This window comes from Podarcis liolepis, assembly GCF_965112155.1.
Source record: "Podarcis liolepis genome assembly, chromosome: 3".
NCBI classification, from domain to species: Eukaryota; Metazoa; Chordata; class Lepidosauria; order Squamata; family Lacertidae; genus Podarcis; species Podarcis liolepis.
Genome location: NC_139557.1, coordinates 71,217,995 through 71,236,188, shown reverse-complemented (window position 1 = coordinate 71,236,188; position 18,194 = coordinate 71,217,995). Strand labels below are relative to the sequence as shown.

The following is an 18,194-nucleotide window of genomic DNA, read 5'->3' as shown; positions in this document are numbered from 1 at the left end:
TAAAATAGTGAATATATTACCCTACCTAGGTTGAGGGGAAGTTTGGTTTGGTGGAGTTCCCCCTCAGTGAAGAGGCAGAGGGAGGAGAGTAGCTGAGGGATTTATCACCTACTTCCGACAGTGTGGGATATGTATGGCACTGGGTCTCAGCTTACTATTCTGTAGCCCAATCCCTCAGCTGTATATTGTGGAATGGGTTTTAATAGATAGGAACGAATATATTAATTGTAATTTACCCCTCCAGGCGCCCACTTGTGTGGGTTGAACAAAGTCCCATTCTTAGCAGCAAAATTGAAGCTGGCTCCCCCTTTTCATTTACCTCACTTAACAAAGAAATCAGACAACAGATGGTGGAAGCAAGCTTAAGATAGGATTTACTTATTGGTAGTCTTGAATTGGTTCTCAGCTACAGCAGCAGTAAAAACTATGCAGGTAAAATACTTATATTTACAGTAGAAAGTCTCAGGCATGCGTTGGATCTGGAGCAAGTGAACATATGTCATCCTGCATGGCTGGTCAAAGAAATTGGGCAGCATTGAGTAAGGGCCTTTCGACCTTCTGGCAGCTATGTTATGGGCTGCTGCAGGGGACTATTTTCTCTTCAGTGCTATATAATATCTATATGAAGCTGTTGGGGATGGTCATGAGGAGTTTTAGGGCAAGGTGCCATCAATCTGCTGTATGTGGGTCTTCCCGTGTGCTTGATTTGGAACCTGCAGCTAGTGCAGAATGCTGCAGCACGATTGCTGACAGGAAAGGGCCTTGTCAGCATATAACACCTGTGCTCAGAGATCTGCACTGTTTGCCGATTTGCTACCAGCCCAGGTTACTGTTGGTATACGTTGGTAAAGGGACCCCTTACCATTAGGTCCAGTCGTGGATGACTCTGGGGTTGCAGCGCTCATCTCGCTTTACTGGCCAAGGAAGCCGGCGTACAGCTTCCGGGTCATGTGGCCAGCATGACTAAGCCGCTTCTGGCGAACCAAAGCAGCGCACGGAAATGCCGTTTACCTTCCCACCGGAGCGGTACCTATTTATCTACTTGCACTTTGATGTACTTTCAAACTGCTAGGTGGGCAGGAGCTGGGACCAAGCAACGGGAGCTCACCCCGTCGCGGTGATTCAAACCACCGACCTTCTGATCGGCAAGCTCTAGGCTCTGTGGTTTAACCCACAGTGCCACTCATGTCCCATATGTACATATACATAGCCCTTAATAATTTGGGATCAGTTACAGATAGGTAGCCGTGTTGGTCTGCCATAGTCAAAATAAAAAAATTCCTTCCAGTAGCACCTTAAAGACCAACTAAGTTAGTTCTTGGTATGAGCTTTCGTGTGCATGCACACTTCTTCAGATACACTGAAACAGAAGTTGCCAGATCCTTCTATATAGTGAGAAGGTGGGGAGGGGTATTACTCAGAAGGGTGGTGGGAATGGGAGATTGGCAGATAGCTGAGATGAGCCTCTCAACAGAACACTGACCACCAACTACCACCGAAAAAGTGTTACACAAAAAGGGACTCCACATGGACCCCTCCTGATGGACGCAATGCCACACTGGACTTGTACATTGACTGCTTCCACCACAGAATCCAAACAGATGTGACCAGAAAACACCATCGCTTACAACAAAATCTAAACCATGCTGAAAGGAGAGCCATAGATAATCTCAGAAACAACCCAGACATTATAATTAAAGAAGCAGACAAAGGTGGAGCTGTCGTCATCATGAACAAAACTGACTACATTCAGGAGGCTCACAGACAACTTTCCAATACCGCCTTTTACACAAAATTGGACTCAGACCCCACACAAGAATACAAGAAAGAACTGAACAAGATTGTTAAGGAGCTACCCCCACACATCCAAGAACAGATCCTCACCAACACACCAACAGAACCTCGACCAGGAACTTTCTATCTTCTACCTAAAATACACAAACCAGGAAATCTAGGAAGCCCCATCATTTCAGGTATTGGCACTATTACAGTGGGTGTCTCCGGTTATATGGACTCTGTTCTGAAACCATATGCCATCAATGCTCCCAGCTATGTACGTGACACCACAGATTTTCTGAGGAAAATACAATCTTTAAATAATCTTCCCAACAATACTATACTAGCTACTATCGAGGTGGAATCTCTGTATACCAGCATCCCACACAACAATGGTTTACAAGCTATAAGGAACACCATTTCAGATAAAACCACAGCGGACCTTGCCACCAAACTCTGCCAATTTGTCCTTACCCACAACAACTTCAAATTCGGTGATGACCTGTTCCTTCAGATCAGCGGCACAGCAATGGGCACCCGCATGGCCCCAGAGTATGCCAACATCTTCATGGCAGATTTAGAACAACGTTTCCTAAACTCCTACCCACTCAAACCTCTCTTGTACCTGCGATACATTGACGATATTTTTATCATCTGGACACATGGTCAACAGACCCCGGACACCTTTCACCAGAAATTTAATGATTTTCACCCCACAATCAACCTTACAATGAATCAATCTATGCAAGAAATACATTTTTTGGACACTACTATAAAAATACAGGATGGGCGCATAGACACCACCTTATACCGTAAACCAACTGACCGACAAACATATCTACATGCCTCTAGCTACCATCCCAAACATACCAAACAATCCATTGTATATAGCCAGGCACTACGTTACAGCCGCATCTGTTCCAATTCTACAGACAGAGACTCTCACCTAAGAGATCCACAGCAAACCTTTTCAGAACTAAAATACCCAGCAGATGAAGTTAGACAACAGATCAACAGAGCCAGACTGATACCCAGAGAGAACTTGCTGCAAGACAGACCCCAAAAAGAAAATAACAGAACACCTCTAGTCATCACATACAGCTCCCAAGTTAAAACAGTACAACGCATCATCAGAGATTTACAACCTCTCCTGGACAATGACAGTTCTCTTTCTCAAGCTCTAGGAGGAAGACCTTTCATTGCCTACAAACAGCCACCCAATCTTAAACAACTCCTAACCCACAATAATACTACAACCAGACTTAACACGGACACTGGCACCAGAGCCTGCAACAAACCCAGATGCCAACTTTGCTGCCACATACACCCGGACAACACCATTACTGGCCCCAACAACATCACACATACCATCTCGGGACTATTTAATTGCTCATCATCTAACATTGTGTATGCCATCAAATGCCAACAGTGTCCTTCAGCTCTCTATATTGGACAAACAGGCCAAACCTTACGCCAAAGAATAAACGGACATAAATCTGACATCAAGAATCGCAAAACAGAGAAACCAGTAGGAGAACACTTCAATATCCCAGGACATTCTATACAAGATCTCAAAGTAGCTGTTTTACTACAAAGGAATTTCAGAAATAGACTGGAAAGAGAAGCTGCTGAATTGCAACTCATTACCAAACTTAAAACCATGGAGAGACCTGGTCTGAACAAAGACATTGGATTCTTATCTCATTATACATGACTAAGCCATTTCTCACCTTCTCACCCCTTGCTCATACCAAGCTCATACCAAGAACTAACTTAGTTGGTCTTTAAGGTGCTACTGGAAGGAATTTTTTTATTTTAATTTGGGATCAGTTTACCTACAAGATCACTTTTTCTTACATGTGCCACTTGACAGCTTTGATCGGTGGAATTGGCACCACTACAGGGGCCACATAATACCCTTCGTGCATTGGAACGAACTTGATCATTTAGCATGGCAGGGCAGAAAGAGAACTGAGATAATAAATCAAGTCACACTACCCTATCTCTCCAGGTACAGGTCATATACCAAGGTAATCAAAGCACTCTCTTTCCTTGATCTGAAGCCAGATTTAAATAGGTACAGAGAAGTATGTGAGTTTAATCATATTGTGGCTGACAGTCACTATGAGGTCATGAAATTCTTGTATTCAGTTGTTACACAAGCAACACTTCATAATAGTGGCACTTGGTCACATCTTTGCAGAATTCTATTACTGTGAGAGGAAGATGTATGAGAAAAGAAGGTTGAAACGAAAATTGGAGTGCAACTATGTTAGTATTGACTTTTCTGCTTTGAAGCTGCTTACGTCAGTGTGATTCTCAACATCTATATCCATGTTAGTCTCATCAAGTCTGCTTAACAGGCTTTATAGGAACTTGCCAGAGATAATTTGGGGTACCTCTACTTGCTTCTCCCAACAACATCCATTCAGTGATAAAATTGTGAAGCAGATCACTGCATAAACGTATATGGCCACCCTTCATATTTTGTGATGGTTGCAAAGGAATGAAAAGGGGAAGAGGAGAGAAAAGGCAGAAATTCAGGCAGCCACTTGCCTGTGAATATTTTCCTCCCCCTCCCCCAATATGGCAAAGGGTTAGTCATAAGAGGCTGTTGCAGCAAAAATAATAAAGAGTCTTGTGCTGCCTTAAAAACTAACAGGTTTATCATAGCAGAAACTCTCATGGTTTAGAGTTGACTTCATCAAATCTAAATTATGCCACAATATAAATCTTTAAGGCGCAACAAGACTCTTTGTTTTACTCTCTCCAAAAGCATTGACTTCTTATTCTCATTTGCTTGAGTATTACTCAGCCCAAGTCTGGCAAAGGGAGCAAAGAAATTCAGAGGGAAAGCCTCCTCTTGACCTACAGGTCCCTAGACATCTATGCCCACCAGCCAGTTACTGGTAAGATCCTTATCCCATTCATTTAATTCCCTCCAGTTGCCAAAAATTGTGGGAGTAGAATCTAATAACAAGAACATCCTTGCCTGAGAGGTGATCATTTGAAGTTTTCCTATGGCTATTACAAAATCTAGGTACCTTAATAGTAACTGTAAGTTATGTTTGATTTTGACAGGTTGAAAGGAGTAATGGCTTATATTGATAATGTGATACCAGAAGAAAGCATGTCGTCTTCCAGCTCTGCTGGTGTAACCAAGAAACCCTTCAGACTTTCCAAGGAGCTTGGAACAATTTTTATTGCAACTCTTCCAGTCAGCATCTTTGCATTCATAGCGAATGTAATTGTCTTTTGGCTTTTCTGCTACAAGATCAAACACACTAACTTAACCCCCTATTTTCTAAATCTTACTATTGCAAATCTTCTGACAAGCTTCTGCAGTGCTGAAGTTGCTTTTTTATATTCTATAAATTTACGTCTAGTTTCTCCAATTCAACGTCTAATCCAGATGCTCTATATATGTGCCTATGACACCAATTTATACATCTTTACAGCTCTCATTGCTGAAAGGTACATCACTGTCTATTTCCCAGTCTGGTGGCAACATCACCGGTCTGAGTATTTCTCAGTCATACTGTGTGTGATTTTATGGATGTTGTCTTGCAATCTGTCACTTCTGTACTTTTTTTTCTGCTTCCCAAAATTCTTCATAACCACTAAGGAATTTGAATCTCAATGTGGAACTTCAACTATAATATCCTTAATAACTGAGGTGGTTCTTGTCCCATCCAGCGTGTTGTTTTTCTCTTTGGCCATTTGGATCAGAACCCTAAGATTACAGCAAAAGCCTCGAGAAAGACTTGACATTACCATTGTGGCCATAGCAACAGTGATTCTTATCTTTAATGTCCCAACCAGAGCTACATTTACTTTTTCATTTTGGAAACTCTCAGTAGATATGGCTACACTGAAAATCATTACTGTGTTACTGGATTCAATCTGCTGCAGTGCCATTGCTATTGTGTACCTTATTGTTGGATGCTGGAAGAGGTGGGAAGCCTTAAAGTCCTTCCATATGTTACTTGAGGGAGCACTGGAGGATACAGAAAACATGCCAGAGTCAACCAAAACAGATGAGGTGCAAGCCTGAAAATATCTCTGGCATCAGAAGCCAACCCCCCCCAACCCCCGCATCAGATGATTATAGAAAAACATGGACATTCTTTCACAAGTTCCAGAATAAATTTATTATGAATGTTTTGATGTTGTGTTCATTATTTCTAATGCACCCATCTAGGCCCTATACTAGGGCAATCTCCAGTCCGGGTGGCATCTTATGCAGAGCCAGTTGGTGGGCTGAGAGTCAAAATCAGAGGGCGGAGGTGACTGAGCCACCAAACACCGAGTTTGACATTTCTCAGTGTGGTCAATAAGCAGGGATCCTACAAAGGAAGCAAAAGTGCAGTCAAGGTAACTGAACAGCGGAAAAAGGCAAGCAGACAACCACTATGAAAAGGAGGTCAGATAGAATCAGAGAACTGTAGAGTTGGAAGGGACCACGAGGGTCATACAGTCCACCCCCTGCAATGCAAGAATCTTTTGTTCAACGCGGGGCTTGAACCCATAACCATGAGATTAAGAGTCTGATGCTCTACCAACTGAGCTATCACAGCTTCATGAGGTGGATGGGCAATAGAAGAGGAAAGCGAGAAGCCAGGAAGCCCAGAGAAAAGAAGTGTGTTGGTGGATATATAAGTATATCTGGAATAACTGAGAACAGCATCCAGTACATACATCTCTGAGAAAAACCTTTGAAGCAAATGCTAGAGAAGTAGCCTGGTGTTGTCAACTGCTGAACGGAACATTTTGAAGTGCAAGAGCTCACTATGGTATCTCCCATAGGCTAACCATGCTGCCGCCAGATCTGTTCATATAAACATCTGCATGTACATATTTCCCCCAACTCATGCAATTTGTTTTATGTGCCTGAAACTTCTGGATTTCTGTATGCTTGCTTTTATATGACTTTTGTGTTTTTACTGTAGCTTTACTGGCTATAGGTTTGTGTTTTTGTTTTAATATTAGATAGATAGATAGATAGATAGATAGATAGATAGATAGATAGACAGACAGACAGACAGACATGATTTTCAAAATATTAGGCAGTACAGTTGACCCACAACATTGGGGGGGGGGTTGCGTTCTGGGGGTTGCACATAAAACTAAAATTGTATATAGTTGAAACTACCCCAGAATTATCCCTGCATGAGCACCCCCAACCTTTCTGAAGCTGGAGGGCCGAGCAGGCTTTGCCTTCCCCATGAAGGTTCTGGTGAGATCTCATGGAGCCGTTCAAGATCTTGTGAGATCTCACAAGATCTCCCCAGAGCCAGCTTCCGGTTCCGCTCTGCCTTAATGGAACCAGACCCCACGACAGCAGGAGATCATTGGCAAAGGAAAAACAAGGATGATTGAGGGTAATTCTCCTTGCAAATCCCCCCCCCCCCCGGGATGGGGGGAATGGGCTTCACTCGCAGTTCGTCTCAGTACCTGGCTCTTGCTCTGACATGAAATGCGGGGAGCAGGGAGGCGCTGAGTGCAAAATCACTTTGCCTGGTGAAAACCCTCCAACGCTGCCATTAAGAAGCAGAGGTTCTCCTGTTCATTAGAACTTAATTGGACTAAAGTACAGGAACATGCTAGAAGAGATGAGATCACAAACTGTGGAACAAAACCAACTGCAAGGACTTTAAGGTTTGAACTCGAGATAAGACTTCATTAGGTGTAAAAGATGTGGGGAGGGGAGCCTATAGTTTCTTTATTTAACGTTCTCTACATTTATGATTTGGCAACCTCCTCTGAATGTTAGTTCACATTATATTTGTACAAGCAAGGATGGAAGAAACTGGATTATACATATGGAATATAACATTAAATGGAACTGTGTGTATTTTTAAAAAGGAAAAAGGGAGGGAGGTTCTATTTTGCAAAAGGTTTACAATGGAAACTTAGAGCTGGCTCTTCCTCACCCTTTATTATTTATGGAGTGACTTGGAATTTATTTATAAGAGGACTTGGAATTTAATTTAGTTGGAAGTATAATTGCTCATATATCCTCAGTTGGACAGAAGGATGAAAGGAGTCTGCAAACTGCCAAGGAATTGATAAGGTTCATTATTGAGTCATCTGCAGTTCGACAGACCACTCTTCTTCCCAGGCTGAGAGGAAAAATGGTGAGAACAGGTTATTTATTGGGACAGAGTGACTTTTGCAGCTGTTGTTAAAGTTGCAAAACAACGAAGCACGGGACGGAGCGATGGAGAAATTTCTGGAACAACAATGGGATATCAGCTCCGTCCAAGGCATGACAGATAACAGCAACAAACGGGGGGGGGGGGGAGAAGAGAGACATAACATCTTACAAGGACAGGAAGAAACACAATGGACAGAACAATTGCCACACACAGGAAGAACAAGGATATAGTTTGAGTTCCTCGCTTGCAGTTTTATAAATCATTTAATGTGTCAACATGAATAGAAGTTATTAATACTGCAGTTGTTGTATAAGGGATTGTTATTATGATCAGAATGTAATGGACATTAATAAGATTTTGAATGCAGAATTAAAGCAAATTATCAAGCCAAATTATCTAAATTATCAGTATTTGAACAATTGGTAATAATAATTGTATTATAAATTGGTATTCTTATAATGAGGCTATTATTGAATTGTAATTGAAAATAAAAATGTACACACACAAATATATATATATATATATAGAGAGAGAGAGAGAGAGTTCTCCCAAGAGCCTGTAGGAAGGCTTCCCAGAATCTGGTTAGCAAGGTGGAGAACTTAAAAGCTCCTTCTGTGGTGGGAAAACCAGGCACAGAGAGAGCTTTTAAGCTCTCAACCTTGCTTACCATGCTCTGGGAGACTCTCTTGCAGGCCCTGGAAGTTCTCACAAGATTTCACAAAGCTGTCCAAGATCTTGCCAGAGGCTCCCAGAGCTCATTATACGCAGCCCTTCCTCATATGCCCCTTCCATGGGAGGTTTGGAAGGTGGCAAGAAGATAGCAGGCCTTTTCCAGTGATGGTCCCTGCATGGGAAATGCTCTGCCTGGGAAAGCACACCTGAAACCATTCTTATCTAGTTCTAGGTGCCAGGCAAAGACTCCCCCCCCCACACACTCCCAGGCTTTTGGACCTTAATTTAAAGAATATTGTGGCCTTTTTAGTTGGGCAGGGCTTGTAACCCTGACTAGGTCTCTGAGTTGGGCTAAGGACAAATGTTCCACGATGCATCGTTCGCCTGCCTTCTGCTGTGGCTGAGCAGTTAAGAGAATTTCCATGTGCAATATGTGGACCGTAAGAAAGTTGTTTCCTTTCCCTTGGTGGAAATGGAGGCCTTCAAAACTTTTTTAGAAACCATGCAAGGAGTGGCTCCAGACCCACTTTCTGGTATCTCTCCACCATTCAGGAACGGAACCAGTCCAGACTGTTGAAGAGCTTACGATGACTGATGATATGAAAAGATCTCCAGAGGACTGAGATAACAAATGAGACAGAGGCGCTGGCTTCTCCAGTGGATGGGGGTGTGTGGCTGGTGTGACATTATGAAATGTGGTGAGGAGCCAGGGTGGGGCCAAACACCCCAGCCCCCTCAAAATACACATTTGGGGGGCTCAAACTGCCTTGGCTCCTAGGAATTGGTGCCTATGAAAAGGGGTAACTGTTCTGTAAACTGCCCTGAGACCTCCAGGTATAGGGCGGTATATAAATTCGATAAATAAATAAAAATAAATAAATAAATAAATACTCTCTCTCCAGGTACACGTCATCTACCAGGGAAATCAAAGCAGTCTCCTTCCCTTCATTTGAAGCTATATGTATATAGGTACAAGGTGATATTGCACCTGACAGTAGTTGTGAGGTCATGAGATTCTAGTATTCAGTTTGTTACATAAGTCACACTTCATAGGAGTGGAACTGGTCATATTATGCAGAAGCATGGTCAAAGAAGTTTGAAATGAAAATTGGAGTACAATCACATTAGTACTGACTCTTCTGTCTTGCTACTGCTTACGTGAGTTTGATTTTTAAACACCCACATTGCTGCTAGTTCCCCTCATTATCTATCTGTTTAGCTGTTTATCAGGCCTTGTAGGAACCTGCAGAATTAATTCTGACTGTATGTGGTCTATTTCTCCAAAGAGAACCCAATCAGCGATCAGATCTTTAAGCAGTTTACTGCAAAAATAATATATACCTAGCCTTTGTACTTTTGTGATGGGTAGGAATGGCAGAGGGGCAATGAGAAAAGGCAGAAAATCTTATATCTGTTATCGCAAAAAAAAAAAAAAAAAAATCCTGAAGGAAAAGTTACGAGATTATGTTCTATTATGCTACTGAAACTTTTTTCCCCATAACAAAAATATTAAAATTAAAATTCTAGTTGCTGCTAACGAGGGAAAAGGGGTGAAGGCGAAACTTTTATTATTGACCTATTAAACTGCATTTTTGTTGGAATCCATTTTGCTCAGGCAATATATGAAATTCCTCCGAGTTAGCTTGTTTTTGCAACTGCTCAGCATTTCGTTGAAGTCAGCAGTTGCTAATCTTAAAATACATATACAGTGGTACCTCATGTTAAGTACTTAATTCATTCCGGAGGTCCGTACTTAACCTGAAACTGTTCTTAACCTGAAGCACCACTTTAGCTAATGGGGCCTCCTGCTGCCACTGCGCCGCCGGAGCACGATTTCTGTTCTCATCCTGAAGCAAAGTTCTTAACCTGAGGTAATATTACTGGGTTAGCGGAGTCTGTAACCTGAAGCGTATGTAACCCGAGGTACCACTGTACCTTAAAATGCCTTACTACGGCTGCTGTGAGTGTGGAGGAAGCAAGTGTCCCATCCCTAGGCCGGATGGGAAAAGGCCTAGCATCAGGGAGCGGGGCCCACACTTGCTTCAGGTCGTGGCGGATGTTCTCCTGGAGACACCTAGTTTGGTTGTCCTAGGGGATTTTAACACCCATGCTGACACAACCTTACAAGGGGCTGCTCGGGACTTCATGGAAAGCATGGCTTCCATGGGGCTGTCCCTGAATAAGTCTGGCCCAACACATAACCGTGGACATGCCTTGGACCTGGTGTTCACCTCTAGTGACGTGGGTGATCTGACACTAAGTAAAAGCGAAACAAAAGAAGTGCCATGGTCAGATCACTTCCTGGTGCATCTGGACTTCTCCACGACCCTTCCCCTCTGCAGGGAGGTGTGACCGATTCAGATGGTCCACCCCCGCCACTTAATGGACTCAAATGGTTTCCAGAGCGTGTAGGGTATGTTTTATCCCATGTTGATGGCCTTTCAGCTGATTCCCTGGTGGTCCGCTGGAATGCGGAGTTAACCAGGGCTATTGACTGTTTGGCTCCGAAGCACCCTCTCCGATTACATGGAGCCCGGACAGCCCCGTGGTTTTCCCTGTAGCTGAGGGCGATGAAACAATTGCTGAGATGGGTAGAGCACCGGTGGCGGAAAACTCATTCTGTTTTGTTTTTTTAAATAATATTTATTACTTTTAAACCTTACAAAAAGGAGAAAAGAAAATAAAAGAAGAAAAAAGAAGAAAAAGAAAAAAACAATACAGTACAATATATAAACAATACACAACACAATATTAACACATTAAACAAAATGAAAGCAAAAACAATTCAAAAAACACACATCATACCATCTCAATATCTTCTCTTTCATTCCCTTGTTTCATCGACCTCCTCTCACCTCCCTTTTTGTATTCCATTTCTATTATTTCAGCAAATCCTTTCCATCTTTCTCTATTTTCTGTCATATGATTATCTTAACATATTTTAACCTTATTTTCCATTAATACTATAATACTTATTTATGCTTAATTCCTTAAAACATTTCTACTAAAGCCGTATAATTCCCTTCCAACATTTTTCTAACACTCATTAATTTTACATTATTTCCATATATAGATTTTAAACTTTTTCCAATATTCTTCCACCGTCTCTTCTCCCTGGTATCGGTTTCTGCCAGTCATTTCCGTCAATTCCATATAGTCCATCAACCTGGTGATCTTCTGTCCAAGGCTCTTAACTCTTTTCCAAGTCCCTTCTGCAGGTCTTCTTCATATTTATACATGCACTTTGCTTTGTCTTCTCCTGATCTTGTTCTTATTTTCCTTCCTTTGATGCTGAAAAGTAGATCTCGGGGAAATTCCCACCTAGCAATGTTTTTATTCCTTCTCGACAAGTCAGCCAAATCTCCATAGTTAAAACTAAAATTCAAAAGATATTTCCAGTCATATTTCAAAATTCCTCCAAGTCTGGCGGTCCCCACAACTCCAGTCTCATCCTGACCCAAGTCCAGGTCCCAAAGGTCAATAAATCCCTGCGTGAAGGGATCTATCCAACTTTCCTTCTCCAGTCCAAGCGGGGCTCCAATCCTCAAAGTCTGACTTTCTCTAAATTCAGTCATAAAAGGCATCAACTTATAGTCATCAAATTGCATCTGTGAGGCTGGGGCTCTCTCCCTCTCCACTTGTGCTACTTTAGGTTCCACAACAACAACTTTCTCCCCCGCCTTCTCCTCAATTTGCCATGTCAAAGTAGATCCCTGTATCGATTCCTGAATAGTTTCTGTATTAATATTCACTTTTTGTCCCAAATTAGTCACTTTTTGTTCCAAGTTATCAATTTTTATAATCATCACATCCGTCTTCTTATGGAGCTGTTCCAGTGAGTCATTAATCTTACATAATGCAACCACTAAGGCTTCTTCTGTCAACATTCTTAATGGTCCAAGGTCAATCCCAGATTCTCACAGTCTTATCTTGCAGCTGGAAATTCCCCCAGCTCAGCTCATGTAACAATTTCAAAGGCTTCCTCTAGGAGGAAACAATTTCTATTTGTATCAATCCTTTTAAGCACAGTTCAAGCAATAAAGTTAGTTTCAATTTTCAATTACTTTTACTCCTTTTTAAACGCAGGAGACAATGGAAACAATGTATTTCTCTTCTTTAACTTACTGTCAACAAACGATCTATTCAATGAGCATATCCAAAACTTCCATCTTACTAGCAGCCCGTTTCCAGGTTCAGAGCAGTGGTAATTTGACTTTCTTCACTCTCTCCTGCAGGCTTACGTGGTCTAAAATCCCCCCCCCCCATTCTGAATTGGACCGGAAACAGGTTAGAGCTCAATGTTGAGCCTACCAAGTGGCAATAACGATGGCGTAGAGGACTTTCTTTACCACCTCTACTGTATATGCAGAAAGTAGCAAAGTAGCAGCAGGAGACTCTTTCAGGTGGTTCGCAATTTAACAGAACCACCTTTGCCATCGGGGCCTAGAAAAGACCCCAATGTCTCCTGCAATGATTTTGCAAAGTTTCTTGCAGATAAAGTCTCTCAGTTTCGGAAAGAGGTAGACTCCACCATGGGAGCAGGGCCGGAGTGGGGAAGTGCTAGAGTCCTATCTAGTCAAGTTGCATGGAATCAGTTCAAATCTGTTACCTCTGAGGATGTGAACATGCTGCTTAGGCAAGTGATGTTAGGATATTTCTGTTCCACCTTAAAAGGGAGCAGGCTTTGACAGTCACAGAGTCTGCGTATTTCCTGTTCACAGGATGTTTATGTTTTCTATTGCTTTTGTTTTCTCTCTGTGTCTGGAGACACTGATGCAGGCAGTCATGTTTTTCTTTGTTCTGATCAACGCTGAATAAAACTTGTAAATAATGCTCTCCTGCGTGCAACTTCTGCTGTGAATTATCTGCTGATAGAGTGTGCATGAGCTCTGGAATGTGGCAAGCTATTTCTGGAAACTCATGTGACTAATTGCTGATACTGCGTGACAACGGGAGATCGATGGACCGTCTGGCAGCCGGCTTGGGGGCCATGATGGACTTTGTCTCCCTGGCAGTATCCCAACAAGTGAAACCGACCACCTGTCTCCATGATCCTTGCCCATCGTGGCTAATAAAAGCGAGCTGGGAAGGGCTGGGCGATGGGCTCTGTGGGGTGGTGAATGCTTCCCTCTGTGAGGGAGCCTTCCCAGCCATGCTAAAAGAAGCGGTTATTAAACCGCTTCTTAAAAAAACCCCTTTAGACCCGGCTAATATGGCCAACTATCACCCAGTCTCAAATCTTCCATTTTTGGGCAAGGTGATTGGGCGGGTGGTTGCTGAACAACTCCAAGCACGCCTGAAGGATGCAGACCATTTGGATCCCTTCCAATCGGGATTCAGACCTCATCATGGGACTGAAACTGCCTTGGTCACGCTGGTTGATGATCTCCGGTGGGCTAGGGACAAAGGTGAAAGCTGTTTCCTAGTTCTGCTGGATCTCTCAGCAGCCTTTGATACCATCGACCATAACATCCTTCTGCACCATCTAGTGAAGCTGAGAGCACTGTTATACAGTGGTTCTGCTCCTTTCTCCTGGGCCGTATCCAGAAAGTGGTGATGGGGGATGAGTGTTCAGACCCCTGGGCTCTCACTTGTGGGGTCCCTCAGGGTTCCATCCTCTTCCCCATGCTTTTTAACATCTATATGGAGCTGCTGGGAGAGATCATAGAATCATAGAATCATAGAGTTGGAAGAGACCACAAGGGCCATCGAGTCCAACCCCCTGCCAAGCAGGAAACACCATCAGAGCACTCCTGACATATGGTTGTCAAGCCTCTGCTTAAAGACCTCCAAAGTAGGAGACTCCACCACACTCCTTGGCAGCAAATTCCACTGTCGAACAGCTCTTACTGTCAGGAAGTTCTTCCTAATGTTTAGGTGGAATCTTCTTTCTTGTAGTTTGGATCCATTGCTCCGTGTCCGCTTCTCTGGAGCAGCAGAAAACAACCTTTCTCCCTCCTCTATGTGACATCCTTTTATATATTTGAACATGGCTATCATATCACCCCTTAACCTCCTCTTCTCCAGGCTAAACATGCCCAGCTCCCTTAGCCGTTCCTCATAAGGCATCGTTTCCAGGCCTTGGACCATTTTGGTTGCCCTCCTCTGGACACGTTCCAGTTTGTCAGTGTCCTTCTTGAATTGTGGTGCCCAGAACTGGACACAGTACTCCAGGTGAGGTCTGACCAGAGCAGAATACAGTGGCACTATTACTTCCCTTGATCTAGATGCTATACTCCTATTGATGCAGCCCAGAATTGCATTGGCTTTTTTAGCTGCCGCGTCACACTGTTGGCTCATGTCAAGTTTGTGGTCAACCAAGACTCCTAGATCCTTTTCACATGTACTGCTCTCAAGCCAGGTGTCACCCATCTTGTATTTGTGCCTCTCATTTTTTTTGCCCAAGTGCAATACTTTACATTTCTCCCTGTTAAAATTCATCTTGTTTGTTTTTGCCCAGTTCTCTAATCTGTCAAGGTCGTTTTGAAGTGTGATCCTGTCCTCTGGGGTGTTAGCCACCCCTCCCAGTTTGGTGTCATCTGCAAATTTGATCAGGATGCCCTTGAGTCCATCATCCAAGTCATTGATAAAGATGTTGAATAAGACCGGGCCCAAGACAGAACCCTGTGGCACCCCACTAGTCACTCTTCTCCAGGATGAAGAGGAACCATTGATGAGCACCCTTTGGGTTCGGTCAGTCAGCCAGTTACAAATCCACTGAGTGGTAGCATAGTCAAGACTGCATTTTACCAGCTTCTTGACAAGAATATCATGGGGCACCTTGTCAAATGCTTTGCTGAAATCAAGGTAGGCTACATCCACTGCGTTCCCTTCATCTACCAGGCTTGTAATTCTGTCAAAAAACGAGATCAGGTTAGTCTGACATGACTTATTTTTCAGAAATCCATGCTGACTATTGGTGATCACAGCATTCCTTTCTAGGTGCTCACAGACTGTTTGCTTAATGATCTGCTCCAGAATCTTCCCTGGTATTGATGTCAGACTGACTGGGCGGTAATTATTTGGGTCCTCTCTTTTCCCCTTTTTGAAAATAGGGACAACATTTGCCCTCCTCCAGTCTGCCGGGACTTCGCCTGTTCTCCAGGAATTCTCAAAGATGACTGCCAGTGGTTCTGAGATCACATCTGCCAGTTCTTTTAATACTCTTGGATGCAGTTCATCTGGCCCTGGAGACTTGAATACATCTAAACTAGCCAAGTATTCTTGTACTATCTCCTTAGTTATTCTGGGCTGTGTTTCCTTTGCTGAATCATTTGCTCCAAATTCTTCAGGTCGGGCATTGTTTTCTTTATTGGAGAAGACTGAGGCAAAGAAGGAATTGAGGAGTTCAGCCCTTTCTGTGTCCCCTGTTTGCATTTCACCATCTTCTCCTCTGAGTGACCCAACTGTTTCTTTGTTCTTCCTTTTGCTACGAACATACCCATAAAAGCCTTTTTTGTTGCTTTTAACCTCTCTAGCAAGCCTGAGTTCATTCTGTGCTTTAGCTTTTCTGACTTTGTGTCTACACGTGCTGGCAATTTGTTTGAATTCCTCTTTGGTGGTTTCCCCCCTTTTCCATTTTTTCCCCCCTTTTCCCTTTTCCATTTTTTGTACACATCCTTTTTTAATCTTAATTCAGTTAAAAGTTCTTTAGATAGCCACCCTGGCTTCTTTAGGCACCTTCCATGTTTCTGTCTCATTGGTATTGCCTGACGTTGTGCTTTTACTATCTCCCTCTTAACAAACTCCCAGCCATCATGAACTCCCTTTCCTTTTAGTATTGCTGTCCATGGGATCTCACCCAGCACTTCCCTAAGTTCCCTAAGATCATCAGGGGAGAGGTCTGCATGATGCTAATGAAAGAGAGGAGGCGGACTTAGCATGGCTCTCCCGATCGGGGAAGGGGGCGGCTGCCGGGGACGGAGGGAGGCAAGAAGGAGCCATGTCTCTGACAAGGGAAGGCGGAATCAGTATCAGCAACAGCAACAGCTATTTTCAAATTCTTACTTTGAGTATTCTACCATAGGATAGTGCTTTGTCCCACTTAAACTAAGCATTCATATGAAGTCATCTCTGAATTTTCTAAGATTTTGCTTGAAAAAAATGGTCCCCCCCCAATTATATTAACTGAGTCACTTAAGTCACTCCTTACTCATATTTTTGCTAAACTAAAAAGTCCTGAACGCTGCAACCATTCCTAATGGGGGGTGGGGGATGAATTCTGATATCTGCCTATTACAAGCAGCCAAACAAGGAAGAGCATAAATAAATTCAAAACTGGCAATTCTCTGCCAGATTTTGGGAAGTGGAATACTGAAAAACTCAATACCTTAATAATTACAAATTATATGTGATTTCTGTAGGTTGAGAAGAAAAATGGAATACATTGATAATGTCATGATGGCAAAAGCAAACACCTTGTCTTCCCACACTGCTGGTGCACCCAAGAAAATGGTCAAATACATGGAGGCTTCATACTATTTCAGCTTAAATATGCTGATTGTATCTGTTCCCATCTGCATTGGTGGATTAATAGCTAATGCAATTGTCTTGTACCTTTACTGCTGCAAGATCAACAAGCCAAAGTTAGGCCCATATTTTTTAAATGTGACCTTTGCAAATCTTATTATAATCTTGTGCAACCTTGAAGTGGCTGCTTTTTTTCTCGGAGACATGAAAACCCCTACAGTAGTCCAACGTGTAATGGAGATGCTTCATATTTTTGCATATGATACCACCTTATATATCTTCACAGCTCTCACCGCTGAAAGGTTTCTCACTGTCTATTTCCCAGTCTGGTGGCAACATCACCGGTTCAAAGATTTCTCTGTCTCAATGTGTGCGATTTTGTGGATGGTTTCTGGCCTGGAGTCACTTATGGCATATTTTTCCTGCTATCCAAGATATGAAACCGTTAATGTTAACACTGCCATCTGTACAACTGCAAATATAGTGGAAGTCATCATGGAAGCCATCGTTTTTTCCCCCAGCTTGTTCTTCTTCACTTTGGCCATTTGGATCAGAAGTCGAAGACCACAGCAAAAGCCTCTAGCAAGACTTGACATCACCATTGTAGTCATAGCTATTCTGATTCTGATTCTCAGTGTCCCAACTAGAGTACTTCATGCTATTTCATATTGGGTGGAATCAATGAACTGGTATCTGTTGACGACCACTGCTCTGTTACTGGATACTTGTACCTGCAGCAGCATTCCTTTTGTATTCCTCATTGTTGGAAGCTGGAAGGGGCAGAAAGGCTTTGAACCCTTCTGTATGTTTCTTGATAGGGCTTTAAAGGATACTGAAGACACATCAGAGCCAACAGCAGCGGACCAGGAGCAGGCATGACAATATCCTTGGCCTCAGAAGTAATTTTAAAAATAAAATAAAATAAAATAAAATGTACATGTTTTATGGAGAAAAAACGACATTCCTTCCAAGTTTCAGAATAAATTTATTTCAAATACTTTAAGGTTGTTCTTTACATTGATTTTAATACACCCACCTAGGTGTGGCACTAGGGCCACTTTCTCCTTTGGATGGCCAACTAGGCAGAGGCAGCAGGTGGCCTGAAAATAGAGGACTATA

General features: G+C 42.8%; 2 protein-coding genes across 4 annotated transcripts in view; one reads left to right on the top strand and one right to left on the bottom strand.

Moving 5' to 3' along the window:
- Positions 1-18,194, bottom strand: part of PNLDC1 (PARN like ribonuclease domain containing exonuclease 1) — a 54,591-nt gene that overhangs the window by 1,526 nt on the left and 34,871 nt on the right. The window contains exon 20 of one of the 3 annotated variants that reach the window (XR_014524382.1): positions 5,708-5,773. The gene's annotated coding sequence lies outside the window, so the exon portion shown is untranslated. Of the gene's footprint in view, positions 1-4,006; positions 6,123-18,194 lie in introns of those variants that run through there. The other 2 variants (XR_014524383.1, XR_014524384.1) reach the window with 2 other exon arrangements.
- LOC310703852 (mas-related G-protein coupled receptor member A8-like) lies at positions 3,972-18,078 on the top strand. The gene is made up of 4 exons (XM_083496632.1): positions 3,972-4,047; positions 7,801-7,913; positions 9,660-9,764; positions 16,970-18,078. Exon 4 carries the CDS (start codon positions 16,983-16,985, stop codon positions 17,952-17,954), a length of 972 nt encoding a protein of 323 aa, XP_083352758.1. The 5' UTR covers positions 3,972-4,047; positions 7,801-7,913; positions 9,660-9,764; positions 16,970-16,982; the 3' UTR covers positions 17,955-18,078.